The sequence below is a fragment of the Athene noctua genome, chromosome 1, assembly GCF_965140245.1.
Source record: "Athene noctua chromosome 1, bAthNoc1.hap1.1, whole genome shotgun sequence".
Lineage (NCBI taxonomy): Eukaryota > Metazoa > Chordata > Aves > Strigiformes > Strigidae > Athene > Athene noctua.
In genome coordinates, this window is record NC_134037.1 from 131,876,711 (window position 1) to 131,900,019 (window position 23,309).

Here is a 23,309-nt window from a genome sequence, read left to right on the forward strand (position 1 = left end):
TCACCAGGGTTGGCCGCAAATGGTTGGAGTGTTTTGTAGATCCATAGGTTAGGCTAGAAGAAGCTGTCTGGTTTGACTCCTGCATTTCACAGGTGACATTTCACCCATTTATCCTGTATTTGAGCCCCAAGAACTAATGTGTATTTGAAGTACGTGTTGACAAAATGCATTGGCTTGTTTTTGAGGCACTGGGACAGAGAGAATCCCTTCTGTTGGTAGCCTGTTACAAGGGCTTTGAGTTCTCACTGTTTAAATACTTAAGCCCAATTTCTCCTTTAGATCAGCTTGGCTTTGACTTCCAGTTGCTAGTCTGGATACGTCCATCCCACCAATTCAGAGAGCCTTAGAGCACCGTGGGGCTTTTTCTCCTGGACTGGTATTTAAACTCTGTAATGTCACTTCTCAATCCACTTTTTGACAAGCTAAATAGATGGAACCTCTTAAATCTTCCTCTGTAAGGGATTTTCTCCAGCCCATGAATTATTCTTTTCTTTCTACATCTTGTCAGATCTTTTCGTACCTTGTGAAAATATTCCTTTTGGAATTGAGTGTTCAAGCCCCAGTGCCATGGACAAGGTCCCCCTGCCCTTTGCCTTAAGTCTGCAGAGGATTGCATTCGCCCTTTTCTCGCAGCATTATACAGGAGCTCACGTTAGCTGCTTGTCTGGTGTGACCCCTAGATCATCATCTGAAGCCTCAGCTTTCCATGATAGCATTTCCCCCTTTCTAAAGGTATGATCTGAGTTCTTATTTCCTAGATACGTAACGTGAGGCTGTGTCTAAGTCCAGTTTGTGTGAATGGACCTGGCTTACTAATGCACCAGGTTGCTCGCCACTTTCCCAGTTTTGTCACCCACAAACTGTATCAGTTGTTGTTTTTTACTTTCAGATCCAGGTTGAAAATGCTATATTGCATCTGACCTACACTAACTTGAAAAGCATCATTCAGTGCAACTTTTTATTAGCTTCTTTTTGAGACTTGCAGGCTAGGCATTTCTTAATCCTCTTAGTATGTGATCATGTACAGTAAAACTTTTTGACTTATGGTGCTAGGTCAATGCCTTACAAAAAAATTAAGTATGTTGCACCTATGCAGTCCCCTTTGTTAAACCAAATGTATAATGATGTCATCTAAAAATGAAGTTAGTGTTTGGGGTTTTTCTTTTCCTTTTTTCTACAAAATCCTGCACTTCATAAAATATTTGGGATATAGGTTTTATTTTTCATTAACTCATTCTTCATCTCAACAGCTTTTTCATAACTTTGACATTGAGTCATTTCATTTGCCTTTTGGGAATACTTTCACGAATGTCTTAAGGTATTTCTCTAATATCCCAAGTTTAATTAAAATCAGAATCAATGGGCTAGAGAGCTTGTTAGTGAACTCTTTTAGGACTCCTGTTTCTTTGCTGACTTAAAAATATACATCCCTGGTAGATGTTGTCTAATCTCCTACTTTGATACTAAGGTACTGGATAGAGGTTGCTATTTTCATATGATTGCCACATCCATTTTCTTTCTGAATATGGAATCAGAAGTATTTGTTGACTGATTTCCCCTGTTCTGTGTCTCTAGCATTTTCACCATTTTTATCTAGCATGGATCAGTACTATTAGTAAGATTTCTTTGGTTAATTTTTTTATTTAAAGAAAGGAATGAAAGATCTGAAATCCCTTTCCTATTGCCAGTAGGTTTGCTAGCCACAAAGCTTTCCTTAATGGTGTTCTCTATTTTATGTCTAATTTATGTCAGTTGCTGTCTAGCCTTCCTCTTTTCTGTGTGTTATGTTTTAGGTTTGGTTTTTTAAAATTGTTTCTTCCTGGTCACAGACTTTCTCACTGAACCCAGGATGAGCTTTTACCAAAAGTTTTCCTTGTTCTTGGTTGTGGAATTAGGGCTTTTTTGGCCACGTAATAAATTTTTCTTACAGAAGAGTTCATTCACATTTTTCTGTCTTATTTCTTTTTTCTCACAGACAACTCAGTTTATAGTTTTGCTCACCTTTAAAATTAGCACAGACTCAGCACACATTTATTACTGCTTGTGTCTCTCCTCTGCTTGTCCATATTTCATACGAACAGGACAAAATTGCCAGTTTCACTCAGGTTATTATCTTGTCTTGCATGTATCACCTTGAAGTCTGAAACATGGACTTGTTTTGGGTGCAGTGTCTTGTAGTAAGAAAGCTACAGTTTTAAAAGTTGGAAGGATTTTTTGCCGACTGGTTGAATTCCTCAGGGAATGGCTCACAAGTTAAAATTCTCTGCAGTGGTTTTTCATTTGATGTGTTAAAGGTGCTTGAAATCGCCTTTCTAGCCCCTGGTTTGATGTGTTTTCTGATGTCTGCTATCTTTCCCCTTCTTGGAATCTGCTACCTAGCATGGGCATCCATATGTATTTAAGGCTGTACAATTCCAGTATTGCCAGTTATTTCAAAGGTATTATTGCTTGTGTTTGTGCAGTTTGCTGCTACACCTATAGCTTTTACTCTTGCCCAGGAAGAAACTAATGATTTTTCACTAAAGGAATTTCTCATCGAGTTTCAGAGATGCCGCTTTATTCCAAGTCTCTTTTTTCTTCTCATAAGTGAGAATTTTACTTCTCTGTTTACCCAGAGTCCTGTTGCTGGTGTAGAAATAATTCAAGATACCTTACTCTCATTACCGTTGTCACTTATTTGAGTTTGGATTAGGTCTTCCTCTTTGGATTCCCAAGACTGTTTAATGTACTCAAATTGCTTCAGGTGGTTTAAAAAGTATAGGTGCCACCTGTGGGATGCAAAATGTAACATCTATACAAAATTCTTCCTTGTTGAGATGAAGCCTCGGATTCCACAGTCTGCAGCTTTTCAGCTTTGTGCACTCAGGCCAACAGTCGTTCAATTATTTAACTCCCACTCACAACAGTGGAAGATTCTGTAACAAGATCCCATGGTCCTTCCTCGTCAGCTCCCTGAATTCTGTGACCCTGCATTTTCTTTGTGATGCCAGTCTATTTGTTTCTGTATGTCTGTACCCAAGAAGACTTCACAATGACTATGGAGTTCTGTATTAGGTTGCATCTTGTATCTTTGCTGCAAGGCGGTAGCACTTTTTCTTCTTGTCCTTTACTGAACTGGTTGTCTGTTCTTAGCTGGATTTTGCAAATTATTGTTGCTTTAAAAAGAAACATCATGTAGGCTGGAAATCATTTAGAAAAGTCACCCACAAACAGTAACTGAATCTCAGCTGTGACTAATGATAGTATTGCTGGTCTATAATTCAGTTAAATCTTCAAGAAAGATTTAAGACTTTCATAATTTAAAGTCTTGTGGTTAATCAACTGTGTCCCTTATTAGACGTTTTTGTTGTTTATCATTGCCATTAAAACTGCCATTCTATTTTACTACTTTTTTTTTTTTTTTTTTTTTAATCCATAGGGTCTTGTTATGCCTTTGTTCAGGACATTAAAGTCTTCTGCTCTAGGAAGTCTTTTTTTCTTTTGTAATGAATTACAGTCCATGATCAAGTCACTGTATTCATCTTTCCAAACAGCTAAATTAAATTGAGCTGGTTTAGGTGTCTCACAATAAGGCTTGGCTCCATCATGCAGTACTTCTCTTTTGCCTTTCTTTCTTCTTTATGAATGACCAGGCTGTGTCAGTGTTCAGTGAGAAGTCTTGCTACATTAGGCCTAGATGGTTATCTTGAGCCACCAAACTTACATTGCCATAAAAGGACATGTAGTTCTTTTAATGAGATCTTTTTCTTTAAATTTAAACAAATAGCATTATGTTTCTTCTCTTAGCTGAGTGCAGCCCCTATCAATTACACTGTGATTCTGCCAAATCAGTGTTAGGTTAACTGGCTTACAGCAACCTGGATGATCCCATTTAAGTAAAAGTATTTGCTGGTCTTCTGGAACACATTCAGAGCTCTGAGTTGTTTGGAAAAGAAAGCCCATTGCTTCCACCTGTTTGCCAGGTAGTTCTTTTAAAATTATTGATTGTCAGTTTCTAGCTATGCAACTTTTAGGATGTTTTATTTAATGGGTAGAACTAAACATCTTCCTAAATCTCATTGGCAATAGGTAATATTTCATTGCTTCACAGATTTGTCTACATCATCCAACTTTCTTCCTAATATAGAATATAATTATGAGATTCTGCCTGTCTTCTATATTTTTATTGATTATTTTATCATCTTTATATCAACTAAAGGATATATATCATGTTTAGGATTTTCTTCTAATATTTTGCAGGTAATGTACCTGAAAGCTGCCCAAGTTTACTAGTGCAGTTTCAGAACATAGAATGAAATTGCTCTGTACACTTCCTTAACTACAAGATAGGTACCTGTTCAGTCGTCATTTCAGGTACAACAGATTACATTTGTGTGCATGGTTTCTTGTTTCTGTATAGTAGAACACCAAAGTACTAGAGAGATGTAGTAACTTGGTCCAACAAACATTTCGATTTCATGTAGTGTCTATGTAATGAATGGGAAAAAAAAAAACTGCAAGAAAAGAAATTGTGACACCAAAGAACTAGAGTCTATGCCTAGTTTTGCTACTGAATTAGGGTATGTTTTTGGAACATGGACACAGCTATAATCTGGGGCCTTTGCCATCCTCTTTCATTTGTAAAGCTGATTAACCACCTTGGGGTCAAGTGCTGCAGATCAATTGTTTGATGTTTGTGCGAATGAAGTGTGGGTACATCTAGTCTTTCCTGAAGAGGAAGAATTGCAGAGCAGGGACCTCTGAACTGAGAATATTAAAAGAGTGAGAAGATTTGAATATGTACCTCTACAGCAAAAAGGGAACCAAACAAGGCTCTGAAGTTGTAGGCCTCCTGCTGGGTTGTGCGTAAGGATCCCTCTCAAGCACTGGCCTTCACCTTGTGATCCTTGGACAACATTTAAGAGGTCTGTAAGGTAACTGAAAAGCTGGAGGCTTAATTTTGGTGTGCAGATGTTTACATTTCCAGGGGAAAATGCACAGGCATCTGTAGATCAATAAAGGTTGAGAACCACTACTCTAGACTACTTCAGTAGGCTGTTTAGCTTCCCTTTGTGAGATGTGTAGGCCTTCTGGGCAGTACGCCTGCTCATCAGTCCTTCATCTAACTTGACCGGTTTAACAATAGGATGTGTTTGAAGTAGGGAACTCCGGGGAGGGTGGGGAGGGGGGTGTGATAACCTTTGGGGTTAGCATACATGGCTTTGTCACTACAGTAGTTACCCGAGTATCAATATATGAGGCTGTATATAGGGGGTAGACAAATAGTCGTGTACCTCTAGAGCATATTCCACTTGGGGAGCACCTTCCTGTAAAATCATCTGCACCCATGCTAGGACTTACACTTGCAGAAGTGTTTAAAAAATACACCTCTCACCAAATAACCACCATGGTAACACTCCATCTTCAGGTGAGGATGCTTCTGAAACCCTGAGCAACTCTTCTAGATTCAGAGCTCAGGAACTAGTTTGTGCCTGATTGGAAAAATTTCTACTGCCACGAGACCACACAGGTACACAAAACTGCCTCTCTTCTTTATTTTCCAAATTCACAGTGGCAGTTAATGAAGTTAAAGATACATTTGTACACTTTACAAGTGTCTCCTTTTTTCCTTGTCCTATATCAGCAGTGGCAACAAGTCCAGAGGGAGCTTGGCTTTACATTTCAGTGGACTAGTATTTTGACATCTCCCTAGCCTTGGCTTAGCGGATAATATAGGATTCTCAGGTGGTCTTTTAACCAAATTGGCAATGTCTGAGAATGCCTGTTTCTTAACATCATCTCCACTCATCCTGGTAGCTCCATGCAGGATGCATTTGGGGGATTCAGGTACTGTGACAGGGTATAGGGAGCAGATTTTTTTTTTTTTTAATGTAACAGCCACATCCTTCCCCTTAATGCAGAGTGTAAGACAATTTATACAAGAATTTTGAAGTACTTTAAAAACAAAGTGAGGTTTAACAGTAATGTTCAGTTAACTAAAGCTAGCTGCTTCACACAGGAACTGAAAAGAATAAGAAATGTGTTTTGAATAATTTAAAATGTCATAAATAAATTACTAGGAATAGGACTGGAAAATGCTGCATCTTCAGAACACAGAATTTCCGAATTAACCAAATTGTTTAACAGCAAGGTGGTTGATAGTTCATACAGCTGCAATTTTTGTAACAGCCCCTCAGTCTTGCATTGCAGGCTGCTGGAAGACTTAATACCAGTATATCCTTATCACATTATATCCATATATATAAAAGCATGGTGTCTTGGAAGATCTTTGGGAGGAAGTAAGAAACAAGTCTGGTCACATCTTCTCAGGACCAGAATCTAGCAGCACGCAGCCCTGAGCAATGACTGTTGTTATACAGTCTGTCGGGAAAAAACGGAACAACGTAGGTGAGTTGGCAGGAGAAAGGTGGATTAAATATGTCATTTCCTAAACCAGCCCAGTGCTTCCTAAACTGTCTAGGATGCTAAATTAACGCTGACCTCTTGACATAACAATCCCAAATGTTATACAGTCTCTAAGGGCCAAAATAATGTAGTTTTGTCACAGTTCCTTTGTAATCGCATGTGTGACCTCCCCCTCTCGACCTAGCACAAAACTGTACCATGTCATGTGTGATCACTAGCAAAGGACAGACTGGGGAAGGGCTCCTGAACGCTGTAGCAGGAGGATCTCTTACCTAGAAGTGACTTGTGGTATACGGTCATGAAAGCAGGTCGGGCAAGGTGCAGAAAAGAGCATGGTCTCATGTGTCACTTCACTGCTTTGTTGGTTTGTTAGCTAAATTTGTACCACCATCATTTTACAGCAAAGATGGTCTCTGTTATGATGTAGCACAGCTACTCATCACCGTTGAATTACATGGTGAATGGAAGGATATAGTGCCCTAACAAACTAACAGCACTTCCTCACCCAGATTACCCGGCGGGAGTGCCCGGCCAGCTGCTGAAAATTATCTGAAGCCAGGGGATACCTCCGTAGCCTCCAAGAGACGAAGCCCGTTTCTTTTGGCGCGGAGATGAAGGCAGCAGGTATTTACCCTCCCGCAGCTCAGGGGACTCGGATACAGGCAGCGCCGGGCCTGGTCCCCGCTGGGCCCGCTTCGCCCAACTCCTCCCGCCGCCGCTCCCCGAGCCGCCTCCCCCGCAACCTACAGCGGAGAGGCCCGCGTTGATCCCGCAAGGGCACCCTCCCTCCGCCACCCCCGGCGGGACTGAGGGATCGCCGGCGGAGCTCCGAGGCGGCGGGCGGGCGGGCAGGAGACACCCGGCCGGGCGAAGAGGCGGCCCTGCCTCCGGGAACGCGGGCAGCGCGGGAACCGCCACCCGTAGCCCCGCCGAGCTTAAAATGGCGGCAGGAGCGGAGCGGAAGTGGCCGGGAGGGCGGGCGGAAGTGGCTTCCGCAGCCGGGCAGCGCTGCTTCCGGGTTGGGGGGGTGGGCGCCGGCGTCCGGCTCCCGCCGGAAGCGCCCGTGTGTGCGGGGCCCAAGATGGCGGCGGGGATGTACCTGGAGCACTACCTGGATAGTAAGAGCCGCCGGGGGCGGGGCCGAGGGCCGCGGCTGGGGCCGCCCCGGCACGGACGGACCGCGGCTCGGGGCGGGGCCCCGCGGAGGCCGAGCTTTGCCCGGGGGCTGACCGGTGCCTACGGCCTGCCCCGAGCCTCTTGGGCTGCAGCCTTGGCCGGCTGTCCCCGGCCCGGCCGTGAGGGCCCCGCCGCCTCCGCCCGATCCTGAGGCCGTGCGGAGAGGCCCCGCCCGCTGCCCGACGCATAGAGGTGTCTTAGAGTCGTTTACAAAGGGCGGCAGCGGCTCCGGCGGCCCGCCCGGAGCGCCGGTACCGGCTGTTTCTCCGCCGTGGGGCAGAGCTCGGCGGGGGCTCCTGCGGCCGCCCGGCCCCTCTGCGGTCCGGCAGCGGCCAGCGCTTGGTTTGGCCCCGGAGGAAGGAGCCCGGCGCTTCGCCAGCCGCCTTTCGGGAGCGGCAGCTCGGATGTCAGGGGCTTTCCCGGGATAAACTGCAGGGCTGGGGGAATCAAGCCGAAGATAACTTTTGTAGCTGTAGGAAGGTCGTTTCGGTAGATTCCTTCGCTGTCGTCTTACAAATGTAGTCTTGTTTCGCTGGTCCAAGAAGCGCTCTGTAAATACTAATGGAGTTGGTAACGTTATCTGAGCCCTCCTATGATACCATCCTGCTTTAAGGTGCTTATAACTTTGTCGGACTCTGCCCCTTTGGGGGATGACTTTCAATGCGTGTTTTACTCCCGTGTTCTTAAAATAGTCAACTAGACTAAGCAGAGGAGTTGTTTTTGAAGGAATGTGCTAATGAGTTAAGATTTAGTAACCTGTTCTTTGATGAATGCTCTGTTCTTGTTTTCTTTTTGATCTGGTGTCAACATTAGAAACGGGGGAGCATGGTGATGGGGTGGTGTGTTTAAAGCGTGGTAGTTCTGGTCACACGTCTTTTACTTCACTATACATGGCCAAGTTAAATTTCGTGCTACCTGATTGCATATGCTTGGAAACTTTGAAGCTTGATTCTTCAGAAATTTTGCTACACTAGGTTTCCTCCAGTACAAAGTTGATACTGTGTTGATATGGAGACAAATGGTCTCACTCGTTGTGTCTGCAGGGCTCCTTTTGTCATTAGGAAAGGAAACCTCTTGTGAATTAAGTTAAGAAAGTTCAAGAACCATAACAAATTTTGCTGAAAGCTGAAAATAAGCTGGAAGCAAACAGGCAATCTAGGAGCTGCAAGGAAGGAGGATGCAAAAGCCAGGAAGAAGAGTTGGGTGAGGAGACAGATTGTTAGAGAGGAGCAAGGATTGGCTGAGCAAAGATGTATGTTTTTCTGCTCTTCTCATTCTGTTGTGAAAGAATGCAGTTGACAGGCTCCTCAGCAAAGATGGCCAGGAGCTGGGAGGACTGGGGCTGGAGGAGAAAGAAGCAGATGGACAAGGAGTAAGTGCATGGGGTGGATGCAGGTTTTTCCTGCTGGGAGAGCACAAGTGTATTTTGAGTAAGAACTGCAGTGCAAAGCTAAAGGAGTGAAAGACTTTGATTTGCAGATAGTAGGCAGAGATGAGAAAGATGCAGCACTGGGTGTGGAGAGGCATGGTGGATAAGAGATTGGAGAGAAAGGAAGCTGTCGCTGAGCTTGATGGCTAGAGAGTGCTCCCACCAAAGTCAAACACTGCTGGATCTCGTTGTCACTGTCAGGTAAAATCAGTGAACCCGCTGGAAACTCCTGTTCCCCTCTAGTACAAGCATGCAAGAGAAAATGACAGACTCATATTTTCTCTCTCAGCTGAGATGTGTGGTCCTGCAATTGAAGCAGAGATAATCGTCCTGTTGAAGGTAGATATTTATATGGTGGTGTCTTGTTTAAAAAAAAAAGTGTACAATCTAAAAATACTTTAAAAAAATCTGGCTACAAAGATGTTAGGAAGAACAAAGCAATCTTAACTGTGATGGTTTAGCCCTTTTTGCTCTTCAGGCCTTTTTCAATTTTGTCTGGTCACATATACTATACAGGACACATTATTTCCCTTTTATAACTAATTGTAGGACAGTTGCTGTTCTTAATCTAGAGTTTATTTCGAAAAAGCACATCATATGAGTTGTAATACTTACAGTCAAAGAGTATCCATCTCAGTCTTCAGTAAGTTAGTTTACTGATAGGTGTTGCTGTCATGGATTTGTGACTTTTGTCTGTAGTTACTTTTCACAGTTCCAATATTTAGTCATTGCACCTGTAACGCCTTTCACCTTCCATGTTGAAGTGTCCCCTTATTAAAAAATTCTTTCTTGTGTAGATTGTAATTGATTAAATCTTAGCCTTCTTTCTGATAACTTAGAAAAAAAAAAAAATTGCCAGTGATAACATTTTTCAGTTTTCTAATTACCCATATTGTTGTTCTCCAAACCTGCTCTAATCTTTTAACATCCTACTTGAACTTCAGACTCTCTGAAAATGCATACAGTCCTTTAGTAACCAGTGTTCTTCATGGTACTAATGAAAGAAGTCAGGTTATCGTTCTGTTGGCTACGCCCTTATCCCTGTTCACCATTGCATTTCAGCTGGGAGCTCATATTCAGGTAACTATCTACCATGATATTGATACGATACAGTCTTTCTGTTTCTGAGAAATACAGTCCAGCCTCCTTTTATCCATCGCTGATACTGCGCATTCCTAAATGTACTACCCTCTGTAAGACTTGATGGAAAGTATCTGTTTGCAGACGGGCTGTCTTTTGCTGTCCCAGTGGTCTGTTCCTTCCATTCTCATTCTTCCAGTCTGCATCTCACTTTAAGTGGGTAACTTTTCTTTTGGTGGATCAAGAACTGCTTCTGTGTAATTTGCACTAGTGGTACAGCCACAGCTTACAGTTCTCTATAATGCATTCTAAAGACTGATGTAGCTGTTTAAAGTACTGTTAATAGATCTTATGTTTGTTTTTTTTCTTATTCTAGCTTGTTATGTAAGATACTTTCTGATACTACATCAAGTATTTGATGCGAGTTGTAATTTAATCACTTCAGAAAATTATTTTTGCTAATGAAATGTGTACTCTTATCAAAAATGTCCAGTTAGGCAAGTTTAACATTTAATCTATATTTTCATCCTTGTTTAATTCTTTTGAGATGATCTCAGATCAGCTGTTTCATTTCTTTTCATACCTCCCTGGCAACATTCAGTTTCCCCCTTGCTCCCCCTTTCTCCTTCCTTCCTTTTTTTTTTTTTTTTTTAACATTATTTAAGTATTTTTAAAGATTGAGTTCAGTTTTGATGGCGTTTACTAATGTTTCAAAACTTCCTGAAAATAGATACAAATAGGCCAGAACCCTTGGTCGGCTCTTCTAAAAATGTCTAATATTTATATCTTGGAATGGAATTCTTTTAGTATTATAGTGCTAATGCAGACATAGTTTTCGGTTGAATTTTTTTTCCTCCCACAGAGATTCTCTTTCATATGGTTTACTGGCTGGATCTGCTCAGGGAATGAATGAGGAGTGTGTGATGAAAGAGGGCAGTTGTTTGTAGGATCTCTTCATATCCTTGAAGAAAGGGAAGGCGTATAATGAATTAAGTGAACATTGTAAGAAGAAAAAAGTGGCCTATATCTGAGGCAGTTGAATACCACTCTGACAAAGTGAGTTTGATGTTTGTGTTTATTTTGGGGGTCAAACTTTTTACAGGTTCTCCTTGCATGGCTTGTGTTTCCCTCATATTATGAGTGAAAATGTGTAGTCAGCTGCAACTGAAGTCTTCTTTGAACAGATAATTCTGAGAAGTCAGACTGTGTAGCATTTTTAGACATTTCAAAAGGTGTGTTTGTAATGACCTGGCCTTCTTGGCTTTAATCTCTCTGCCTCAGTAAATCTCTTGACCTTCATTTTATTGTTAAGGGAAGTGGGCTGCTCCACAGAAACATTGTGAAAAAGCATTCTAATGTCACAGTAATGAACACCTTGAAAAGCTGATTACCAGTTCGGTTTTCATATTGGGTTTTGGGTCGTGTATGTGTGACTCTGTATTGAGCAAAGAGGAAAAAAAAAAACAAAACACCTTTGAATCACTGCTCAGTCACTAGGAATAACTGCTTCATATTAAAATGTCATGCGGTTAGGTAATTAAAAACTGCATTTTAAAATGCACGAGCAGTCTGGCAGAGCTATACATACAGTCTCAGTTGTTTCAGTTCATAAATTTTGAGTCCTCTCATTTGGACATCTAAAGTTCTTTTCCAGGAGATTTTTGTGGAACAGCCAAGTTATCTTAGTAAAAGGTGTCTGGCAGCTTCCTAGGTCTGGTAGTTCAGTAGCTTTCAAGTCCTTGCTGTAATTTGAAGCTGGGTTTAGACCTAGGATTAGACATGCCCTTGCCTTTGCTCTAAGCTGTTAATTGCAAAGCATATCTGTCTGAAACGTGTTATGCTCCTAGCAGATGTTTTTGCAGTAGAAAAATATGCACATTCCTGCTGTGCTGAACATCCTGACAGAGGAACTCCGTATCTTGTCTGTTCTGACTACCTTCCTTCCTTCATCCTACTGAAGCTGCCCCTTCAATGACTGTACTGAGCCAAAGGATTCAGGGAGGAGGAAGAGGAGGAATGAATGTTTCTTGCTCCAGATCTCTTCTTCCCAGGTGTTTTTATTTGAGCATGGCTCTTTCCTCAGTTCTCTTCAGTGGCTGAAGTTAAGCACGAAGAGATTTCCATCTCTTCAAATACTGTTTTTGTGGTCTCTAAACCATTTTGCGACTGCTTCTGAGGGGAGAAAGGAAGGTTCTGAAGTGCTTTCCCTCACACCAAGAAAGCAGTGCAGATTTAGTAGGGGAAAAACTATGGGTGCAAAGGAGTTAGAGGTGTAGAAATGAATGAAGGAAGAATAAGGAGGAAGAAAACAGTGTTTTGTGATGAGAAGATTGAATGTGCATGACGACTCATTAGAGGAGTTTGCGCTTGCTCAAACTTGAGTTAGTGTGCTTGGCTCACTATCTGCTCTCGTACTAGATTAGAAATACTGTAGTGGAGGCTTTGAGGGGGAGAAAGGAAGGGTGACTAATACAGTTTTTCTAGAAGATGGGATGCAAATGCTGAGTTTTCTTCACGTTTGGAATTTTTGGGAGGATTGCAGAGCTTCTTTGTAATGGGCATCGTTGAAGTGCACTTATTCCGAAAACAGTCCCAGGTAGTTTTCTACAAGTCTGTTTATATGTGAATGTGCCATGAGTGTAGGAATTGTCTTTATAGTAGAGGGAACTGCTGTGCAACTGTATGTATTTTCTACCATCAGTGCTTCCCTGTTTACCCACCTAGTGGGTATCGGAATAAAGTAAGCCTATTTAGGGGCAAAACACAGGTTTATCTTTTATGGCAACAGAACCAAGGCATGTACCTCTCCTCACCTCTCTGGTGCCTGAATTTATTTTGAAATGCCTTCTCTGCTCACCTACCTGTGCTGTACTGCTGAGGACGCATCTGTGCAGTTGCTCACAGAGCTGAGGTGAATGGAAGGGTTGTGTTTGTGGGTATGCTTCCTGAAGCAATAAAACAACACCTTCCCTGATGTTTCCAGCTATGTGTCCACCACATATATTCCTGCTGATGAGGCTGTTGCTTTATTTGCCTTGCTGAACAGGGAACACGCATTGTTCCACTTGGGAAGTGTGTACCAGACTGGAAGGAAGTTCAAATTTCCTGAGTTTGACTAAATTACGGAATAAATGTCAGCATAAAATGTTGATAGGGAATGGTAACAAAACAATAAAAAGTGTTTCCATCTTCCCCCACCCCAAACCTCTGAGGACCTAGATTCTGCCAACATTTTGAATCTGAATTAGACCTAAAGGCTTGGGAGAGTCATCAGCAGAGGGCTAGTAGCCTTGGTGATATTGAGAGGTAGAGAAATGTTGCTGGCCTGTCTACTCAGATGGCTGCTTGATATTAATTCCGTTGTCTTGGAGGCCACCAGTCAGGACCCGTTCCAGGAGCAGACACTAGGACATATCTGCCTCAGTGAAGAGGATGATGGAGACAGCAGATTTAGATGAGGAGTCCTCAGCTGGTAAGTTAACATGGTACTGTGTAGTTGTTTTGGGTTTTTCCCCTTTTTTGTACTGATTAGGGAAGCATTAAGTTTTCTTTGCTCCTTCTGTTTGCATATGTCAGTAGGCACATAGAATTGCACCAGTTCAGGGCTTGTCAATACTGGAAAACTTACGGCAGCATAAGCACAGAGCAACAGAAGCAGCATACACCCTCTTGAAAGTCATCTTTCTTCAGCAACTGACATGGGAATGTCCTTTCATTCCTTGATAACATTAGCTAGTAAAATGGGATTATTCAGCTACATCTGTCTGGATTTTCCTCTGTATAGCTTCATCAAATGAGGGTATGATGTGTAATTGTCATCTTAATACTCTTGGAAGGCATGCGTGTGATGTCAGAACTAGCTGTAGGCTAGCCCTCAGTTCCTTCCCAGGCTTGGCTGTGTTCCACATTCCCCAGAGTTCTTTTATCTCTCACTGCACCTACAGTCATTACTCTGTCCCCTCCCCAATGTAGCATGCGGCCATACCCTCCTGTTTCTTGCCTCAAGTTTCTCACATCATACTTCAGATATGCAGATCTCTTAATAAATTGTTTCTATATTTTACACTGCTTTAGTGGAGTGAAAGATGCATGCCTTTCACCTTACTGAGACTGGATTAGTTGTATCTGTGATGCTGCACACATGATCTCTGGAAAATTACAAAAGATCTCATGCAGGGGAGAGATTTTTGTGATTCATAGGCATCATTTGTTTGTCTGTGAAAGCTGCTGGCACAGCCCCCACTAAGCTAATACATTTATAATTGTTAATGACCAGTGCATTTAAAATTGATTGTTGACTGGTGTTTTTATCAGAGTTGATAGAAGATGGCATTACAAGACAAAGCATACTGCATTTTCTCTGCATTTCTTCACTTACCCAGCAGCAAGTCTGGTCTGACCGTTTTGTCAGGTAGCCCTGTGATCTCCTTGGTGGTGGTCCTGCCTTTGGAGATCTGTGACGGGCTGGAAATGCCTGGAGTGGTGCAAGTCTCATTTGACATGTTAGTCTTCCAAGTTTCTGAAATCAAGGTTGATCTTTAACACAGCGATAAAGATCCCTTTTCTGATACTTAACAACATCACCTACTATCTTGGCTGTGGATGCTGTAGCATTGAATTAATACAATAAGAAAGAGACAAAAAGAGCCTGAGAAAAGGGTTCACTCTTTGGGGGAGTATTAGGTTTCTGTGGCTGTTACATTGACTGATAATCTGTTTCTTTGGGCAGTGCCTGAAGTAGATGTGCTTGGGTGGACTGGTGTGCAGTGCACTGGCCCAGAGCTTGGGGTGTATGCCATGGTCACATAATTCCTGGGTGCCTGCGCAGTTTACTATGCACCCAGGTATCCTGTTTGTAGAAATGTAGGTAGTATTATCCCTTACAGAGCTGTTGAGAGTATGTTACACGTTAGGATGCATATACTGCAGTAGGGCTGAGTCGTATATGAATAGAGAGAAAGGTATGTATTATACACATCCACCAATTTCAATAAATTGTGTGGAAAGATAAATAATTAGCTGAGAGTGCAGGACAGAGTAGAAGCAGCAGTTTAAAAGGATTATACCCTCTAAAAAGAGGGATGGAGGGATATGCAAGGTATCTTCCCGCTAATGAGGAATCCTTAGGGATATGGTGTAGGTGAGAACTGTCAATGTTAGGTTAATGGCTGGACTAGATGATCTTCAATGTTGTTTCCAATGTAGATGATTCTGTGAAGCAAGGAAGCTTCTGAAAATTGCTATAAGCCAGTTGTCCTGCAGTGTACTTAAAATGCTACAAAATTATGAGAATCATGGAGTACTGAAAAGTCCTGTGTGCTTCCCCTGCAAGATACCAGCCAATTTCCTATCTCAGGGGGCAAAGAACTTACCCTCTCTTTGTGGCAGTCCCTGGCACAAGCAGGATTTTTTAAATTATCTTCAGCAATGTGTTTAAACTGTTTGCTGAAATCTGTACTGTTCAATAAAGCAACTGTGGTTATGTTTCAAAATGTATTTTCACATTTTTTAATAAATTGAAACATGCATCTGAACATGATGGGTGAACATATGTCTCAGGAGAGGGACCATGTATTTGTGTAGTGCTTGGTGCAATGGATCTGTTTAGGAATTTGGACATTGTCACAGTCCAAACCCATTGTTGGCACAGTTAAAAGACGTGCTCTGGAGGACTGAAGCATAGTGAAAGTTGCTGGGTTGTGTAGGCTTGCACTCTGTGTGTCTATATCAGAGTTAACATCGGAGTTAAGCAGCTGAAATTTAAATATCAGTTGCCTACACTTGACACCCCACATGTGTTTCTAAAAACTAAATAGTAATAATTGAAGGGGAAGGAGGGTCTTGACGGATCCTGACTTGTGGAGAGTGAGAGTGCATGGTTCTTTAGTGACAAGACAGCAGGGTTATGGATGCCTGCAGATGAATGAATGAGGGAAGGAATGATAAGGAAAGAGGAGAATAACAAATGAACGAAGAATGGGAGTAGTGAAGGGGTAGGAGTTGAGGAAAGGAAAGATGAAGGTAGGTAGAGAGACTTGTAACTTGTGATAAGAAATTAAAGTGAGAAAACGAAGGGGTGGGAAAAACTCAATGAGAGACCTGCAATGATGATTTTCAGGGTAATCGTACTGTGAAAGGAATGAGTGGGGTACAGTGGGGCTGCATGTGGCTCTGTGTGGATCTAGGCAGATTAACACGGTTGTATTAATGCCAGCCCGTGCTTTGGGCAAAGCTGCTGGCATTGTGAGCACTTTATTCACTGCACATCTCCGCCCTCCTCTTCCACTCTTGCAGCTATGCCATTTGTGTTGAAAGAGGCCCTTGCTTTTGTTTTTCTGTCAGATTGTTGCCTGTCTGGGACAGAGTGACTGCCCTTTTCTGCCCCTTCTTCTCAAGTGATCAAGGATGCCTCTAGGGTGTTTTTTCTTTACCCTGATCCATTCCAGAATCTGAGAATTATTTGAGTATTTTACAGTTATTTAGTCACAAAAAGTTTAGGTGTGTTTTACAATAAGAAGAAAGAGCAAATGGAAAGGAGTCATTCAGGAGGAAACAAAATAACATGAATGTTTTTAGAAGGACTGAAGTAAAGTGTGTTGTGTTAGTAGGAATGAGGAAATAAAACTTAAATCTTAGGGGTGTGTGGGTTGGTTTTTTTTAATGGAACTTTTAGGGTGGTGATGTCTGATAGCCAGCATGGCACAGGCCAGGCAATTTCAGCAAGTATACTGGCCACTGTGATAAATTCTGTGATGCTTTTGTTTAAGGGTACACAAGAGCTTTTGAGTTAAGCAGCAGACAGAAAACTTCCCTGTAGTTAGATGAAACTATATACATACAAACTAAGAGTTTGTTGCTCAGTTAAAACTTGCTTAGCTGCAGCTTTGTCTTGTTATGCTTTTTGTTCTTGCCAGACTCTCTGGATCATAATTTCTAACAGCTTCTTTCCATTTTCAGTTGAATAGATAAAGCATCTTTGTAACAGTTCTGATTATAAAGTCACTGTACTGTCACTTGTTTCGTTTTCTCCCAATTTATTGACAAAGCAATTGCAGAATGTGGGTCCGATAATAGATTTGCAGAGTGAAACATTTTGCCAGAGTTTTAGAAAATCATTTTGCTGATTTTAGCAGGGAAGGAATTCAAATGACAGGGGTTTGTCTCATCAGTCCCCGTGGAAACCTGCCCAGCTAATGAGCCTCTGGAAGATCATTGCTCCTACGTGCTTGACTGGTAAATGATCCGCCAACTGGGTCTGTGCTGAGCGTGAGTGTCTGCCTTGGCCAGAGCCAGCGCTGGATGATGCCTCTCTCCACGCTGCCGGGAGCTGCTGGGAGCTGGGCACTCTGCACGCCTGGAAGCAGGGACCGAGGCAAGAAACAAGGCAGGGGAGGCCCTGGAGGCTGGCAGCGAGGGGAGGCGGTGCTGGGAAGAGAGAGTCTCCAAAGGATGGATGACACGGGCTGAAAAGACCAGACCAGGCACATTAGAGGCAGAGGGAAGACAGAGGTTTTCCAGGCGAGGGCATGTGCTGGCGTCAATGGTAGTGGCAGATTTTTACAGTAACGGCTCTAAAAAATAAAGCACAGTCCCTTTCCGGTTCTGTAGCAGAAGCAGACTCCTGCCTGAGTTTCTCCTGCTGTGAGGTTATTGCTGTGAAACATGGCTGTAAGCTCATGTAGGGTTGTTCTGCCCAGAGAATAGCATCCCACTGTTTCTTTGTGCTAGCCTAGGTGCTTACTCTATCTAAAGGTTTCTAGCCCTGCTAAGGGAAAACTGACTGTATGCGGTGGAATTTGTGCTTTTACCAACTTTCCTTTCTAGAAGAGAAAAAGAAATTGCATTAATCTTTTTTAAAAACTATAAAGTCAAGAATTTAGAAGTCATGATCTTCCAGGACAAATAAACTTGCTGTAAATTTGACATATTGTGTGCAGTGCAAGAACAGATACTGTTTTCCTCTAGAGGATACCTGTCTTGTCTTCTGTAGAGGATGCTTTGGAAAGGAGTGAAAAGCAGCGTGCTGCGGTATGACCCAGGTTTCATTTGCTGTATAAATTGAAAGGTTTGGAGTTGATGAGTCTGGGGATTGCAGGAAGGAAAAAGGCTTGGTCTTGAGATTCCCAAGCTGGATTTGATCCCTGCCATAAGCTCCTGTTGTAAGCAATGATAATTTTCAGCATTGTATCCCTGTTGTCTTCCAAGATGCTTTTTTGAGCCATAGCGATGTAATTTGGTAGTCGGCTCCTTGAACCTTGTGTGTAGTCTGACATGCTGGACTATCATGGAAGTATCAAATTTAGGAATGTGCAGATAGCCTTAATTTTACTGCTTACTAATTTTTTGAGAATTTGATTTTGCAGTGTTAACTATCCTTGAGTGCATGAGGGTGATGTGTATGTGCTGTGTGATTATGTATCTGGGTGCTTAAGGACACCTACTATCTGAGCATTTCTCAATACTTAAATTAGAAATATCAATGTAAATTTATTGAAGCAATAACATGGTTACTTATGAGGATTCTGTATGTAACTTACTATATATACTCTGCAAAAAAATAAGTTAAAGCTTCTGAGCACAGTGAGGCCCACAGTTGTTTGCATTTCTTACAGGAATTAATTTCATGGCCCATGTGTAGTACTGTTTAAAATGTGCCTCTTGCATACAGACCTTCTCTACTGGCTGATTGCTTTTCAGGAAAGTGTCTCTGCTGTAGAAACATGTGGCAGCGAAAATAAAGACTGCTGCTGGGACAGGTGTATTAGACAGTTTTGATGATGGGTAGGCATACCTTTATTTACGCTCCCTATGTGTTGGGGACTGGGTTCAGGAAGCAGACATGCTTATGTTGTGTTTCTGAATAGCTTTCCCCCCCACCTTTTTCTTTTTTTTTTTTTTTTTTAACCTGCAAGAGATTTTTTTTTTTATTAGGTATAAAGGTGAGAACAGTCAAGCTTGGACTTCAGGTTAATGCAGTGACACTAGATCTCAGTTTGATTAGACAGGCATGGAAAAATGAGAATTATTTTTATCAGCTTTGTCAGTTGAGCATCTGGTGATGCCTAGGGGGTGAGTAGCATAGTGCATTGAAAATTAATTGACTATCAACTTCACATTGCTCATTCAGAGCCCTACAAGTATTTATTATTCACGAAGTATAGCATCCTTCCAGGTGTTGGACAGACCACACTGAGATTATGATGCAGAAGGCAGAACAAGAAACGTGTCATGATGGGGGGTTAAGACTGCTGTTCACTGCTCCCAATCCTGTCTAAGACTTGCTTTCTGGCTCTGCACAAAGTGTCTCCTGTCCCCTACATGTAAAATAGATACGTTAAGATGGACTCACTTTTCAGTGAATTAGCATTTGATCTTAATTACTTAATTTATTATATTCAGTAAACAAATTTTTACATCTTGTTATAGAAATACCTAGATGGCATTATTTACCAGCTGTTGTACTATTTTTTCATTAATTAATGGAGTACTTGAATGGATATGTTGTATTATAATGACTCACTTCGTTACAAATTTTGTTTTTCTGCTTTAATGTAGGCCTTTCTGCATGGCAGCAGTTTTCTGTTAACTAGTGTGTATTACAGAACTATGCTCTGGAGTTGACAACAAATGGAAGCACGCTGATGTGCACCAGGAAATGGCACTGGGTATCACGGGAGTGGTGTATATGTCATCATTTAGCTTTGTTTCTGCCTTGGCATCGTGGACAGGAACCTGACTTCTCTATGTACCTTCCTTTCCCTGCAGGTATTGAGAACCTGCCATTTGAATTGCAGAGAAACTTCCAGCTCATGCGAGATCTGGATCAGAGGACAGAAGGTGAGGATTAGAGGTGGTTTCGTTGAGGAGTCAGGAAGTACACAGCTTGACCAGCTTTTCTTTCCTTTGCCTTTATGATGGGGATCTCAGGGCAGGGGAGGAAGCTCTGCTCTGATCCTGCCATCTCTTAGAGCAAGGCACTGTAGTGTGTGTGTATGCGTACTTACATATTTAATGGTAAACTTGTTTCAGACCTCAAGTCAGAGATCGATAAGTTGGCCACAGAGTATATCAGCAATGCACGGACTTTGTCTTCGGAGGAAAAACTGGGGCTTCTCAAGCAAATCCAGGAGGCCTATGGGAAATGCAAGGAGTTTGGGGACGACAAGGTCCAGCTGGCTATGCAGACCTACGAGATGGTATGAAGGGAAGTGTCTAGTGCTTATCGTGTGAAAGGCTGTACTAAAGCCCCCAATCTTGGGAGGCTCTGATCTCTCTTTTTAGGCCCTCCCCACTCTTGCTTCCCAGCTCTTAGTGCAAGCCTGCTCCTGTCTGCCCTCCTGGGCTCTGTTCTCTATGACTCCTGGTCCCTGTCACCTTTGCAGGTTGATAAGCACATCCGGCGGCTGGACACAGACCTCGCTCGCTTTGAAGCAGACCTGAAGGAGAAGCAGATAGAGTCGAGTGACTATGACAGTTCTTCCAGCAAGGGCAAGAAGAGTGAGTACCACCACTGGGCTGCAGATTGATACAGGAGGCAGCCAAGTGACTATGGAAGTGGTGGGGATGAAGGCAGGCACTGGAGTGGTACAGACTGTTACGCTGGAATCTGAAGGACAGGTAAAAAGATGGTGACCTGGGCGCTTCTTGTGTGAGCATATTCAAGGCCGCTAGATAAAATTAAGACGGGGTGCATGGCCCAAAGCCAATATGCACTCCGCAGTAGGAGTGTATTTTTAGTGCTGGAGAGGTTGTTGCTGTCAGGTGTCTGTTTTGGTGGGGCGGCAGATGCAACACCTCTTTCTCTTCTTACCAGAGGGCCGAGCCCAGAAAGAGAAGAAAGCTGCCCGTGCTCGCTCTAAAGGGAAGAACTCTGATGAGGAAGCGCCAAAAACTGCCCAGAAGAAATTGAAGCTTGTCCGCACGTAAGTATTTGAGAGATTTGTGGAAATGAGGAGCAGCACTACAAATCAGACCAAGGGAGGCCTAGCTAGACTTTCCTGTGAAGGATCAGACTATACAGTGTGTCCCCTGTCCCTCCTTGGGAAGCAAGAAGAAGGAGACCTTTTAATTCTTTCAGGGGAGCATGACATGAAGGGGAAAGCAGGTCGCTTCAGTGGAGTTGTGTGCGTGTGCTTAAAAATAGAGGAGTGTCTGTCTCTGGCAAACAAGTGATACGTATCTTGGGAGGCATGAAGGGACTCAAAGGCAGTTATTTTGCTGACCTACTTTATTCCTGTCCTGCAGTAGCACAGAGTATGGGATGCCTTCAGTCACCTTTGGAAATGTGCACCCTTCAGATGTATTGGATATGCCTGTGGACCCCAATGAGCCTACTTACTGCCTCTGCCACCAGGTCTCCTATGGGGAGATGATTGGCTGCGACAACCCTGATGTAAGAGCTTGCTGGAAATGGGGGAGAAGGGAGTAGAGGGGAGTCTTGCACAGAAAGTCTTATCCTGCCTGGGCAAGGCCTGATGCAGCAAGCAGTGATAAGGAGAGGACTTGCCTTGGGTAGTTTGGAAGGGCAGAGGGGTGACTTGCTGTGACCTCTTTCTTCAGGGTTTTCCTTAAAATGACAGGTTGTTTTCTTGCCCCCACAGAAGGGGAGTTCTCCTTGCTAACAATGTGTAGGTTGGGCATGAGTTCATTCCCTGATTGCTGCTAGGGATTTAGGAGGTAGTGATCAAATGTGGGGAAGCTTCAGTAGCCCAGAAACAGGGATTTCAAAAGAAAACTGCTCTTTAACTTACCGCTCTCCATCCCAACAGTGTTCCATTGAATGGTTTCATTTTGCCTGTGTGGGTCTGACAACAAAACCAAGAGGAAAATGGTGAGTGAACAAGCAACCTGGAAGACGCATTGGTCTTTGGAAATGGGAGGTTCTGGGTGGCAGAAGGGAGAGTACTGTATGTACAGACCTCTCAAAAAGGAAAATTTGAATTAAGGCTTTGTTGGGGACCTTGGAAAAGGTCCTTTGGGACTGTATGTTTGAGGTTCATTGTTAGGCCCTAAATGCTGACTTTTTACTTCCCTTTCCACCAGGTTCTGCCCTCGCTGTTCCCAGGAGAGGAAGAAGAAGTAAAATCCCACGAGCCCTCAGTACTGCTGCAGGAGCTCTCTTCCCCCTGCCAGGGCCTTGTCCCAGCTCCCCCAGCCCTTGGGGCCTTGGCTGGGGGCAGTCTTTACCTCTTTGTGGTTTGGGCCATCCCTGGAATGGTGTGTACCCTCACGGCGGTTCCTGTGTGTTCTGTATCCCTGGTTCCTCCGAAACCCTAAGGGAAGCCCTCTCTGTACTATTCCAAACAGGTCTCTGAACCTCAAAGGGAATGAATGAGGGCACCAGGGTAGCCACCAGATTCCCGGGGATTCAGGTAGCCCCTGATTTTCCTTGGCTTTCCTTCAACCTCCTCAAAGTTCATTGCCTACTCTCTGCTTAGAGAACAAGGCTATGGAATGGGGGAAGGAAAGGAGGTAAGTCTTCAGCATTTTAGGTCTTTGATTCTCCTGGATCTTTTCCAGGAGAGAGGGAGTAACCAGTCCACTTCTTAATCTAGTGGGCTGGTTGAGAGACTGAAAACCTAATGTACTGCCTATCTTTAACCATTCCACTACTGGTATTGAGCAGCCTCTTTTGTTGGGGAGAGGAGGAGGAGGAGGAGGAGGAGGAGGAGGGAGTGTTTAGAGCTAGCTTTGTCTCTCTTATTCCTGGGGTAAACTTGCTGGTCTGGAAAGTACATTGTGTGAAGGAGGAAGAATTTCTGACCACATGGGAAGAGATGGCTCGATCTAGCCTGTCTTCTGGCTCCAAAATTCTGCCTTCCTTTTGTGCAGTGGTGCTTCTCCATTATGTTGATGATGGGAAGTTTGGGGATTCAGATCCCACTTGTATAATACAGAATTAAATAAAATTCATTGAAACAAATACTCCATTTGCCGTGCTGTCACCTCCAAAGTAAACTGAGGCAGTTGTTCTCATTATTCTTTCTCTCTCGTCTCTGCTTTTGTTCTAAACAATGAATTTTCAGCTTTTCATGTAACAATCCTGAACAGCATTAGTAAATGACATTCTACCCGAGTTAGGCTTGAAAATACTTGCAAAAGGTTACTAAGCTTTCAAGTGACTGTGAAAAAAACCTGCCCCTTCAGTCGTGCCCTCACAAGAGGGTGGACATTTATTCACATTTTGATTGGATCATTTACTTCATCAGTTGTCTCCTCT

At 43.0% G+C, this 23,309-nt stretch overlaps 1 protein-coding gene across 4 annotated transcripts; it reads left to right on the forward strand.

The window, feature by feature from the left end:
* Positions 1-7,476: 7,476 nt before the first annotated feature.
* Positions 7,477-23,050, forward strand: ING4 (inhibitor of growth family member 4). 4 transcript variants are annotated; one of them, XM_074896284.1, is made up of 8 exons: positions 7,477-7,523; positions 19,856-19,927; positions 20,120-20,286; positions 20,473-20,587; positions 20,904-21,012; positions 21,335-21,482; positions 21,859-21,920; positions 22,133-23,049. In XM_074896284.1, exons 1-8 carry the CDS (start codon positions 7,487-7,489, stop codon positions 22,170-22,172), a joined length of 750 nt encoding a protein of 249 aa, XP_074752385.1. In that variant the 5' UTR covers positions 7,477-7,486; the 3' UTR covers positions 22,173-23,049. The 4 variants fall into 4 exon arrangements, with proteins under 4 accessions (XP_074752385.1, XP_074752404.1, XP_074752375.1 ...); XM_074896303.1 differs by lacking the exon at positions 7,477-7,523 and adding an exon at positions 7,569-8,194; XM_074896274.1 differs by lacking the exon at positions 7,477-7,523 and adding an exon at positions 12,105-13,562 and having other exon boundaries at positions 22,133-23,050.
* The last annotated feature ends 259 nt before the right edge of the window (positions 23,051-23,309 follow it).

What these genes read in the sequence shown, in the direction of transcription:
- ING4 (XM_074896274.1), top strand. Translation starts at nt 13,523, where the DNA reads ATGATGGAGACAGCAGATTTAGATGAGGAGTCCTCAGCTG. An exon ending in AGATGAGGAGTCCTCAGCTG is followed by an intron (nt 13,563 to 19,855) that starts GTAAGTTAACAT and finishes CTTTCCCTGCAG; the next exon opens with GTATTGAGAACCTGCCATTT. An exon ending in TTGGCTGCGACAACCCTGAT is followed by an intron (nt 21,483 to 21,858) that starts GTAAGAGCTTGC and finishes CCATCCCAACAG; the next exon opens with TGTTCCATTGAATGGTTTCA.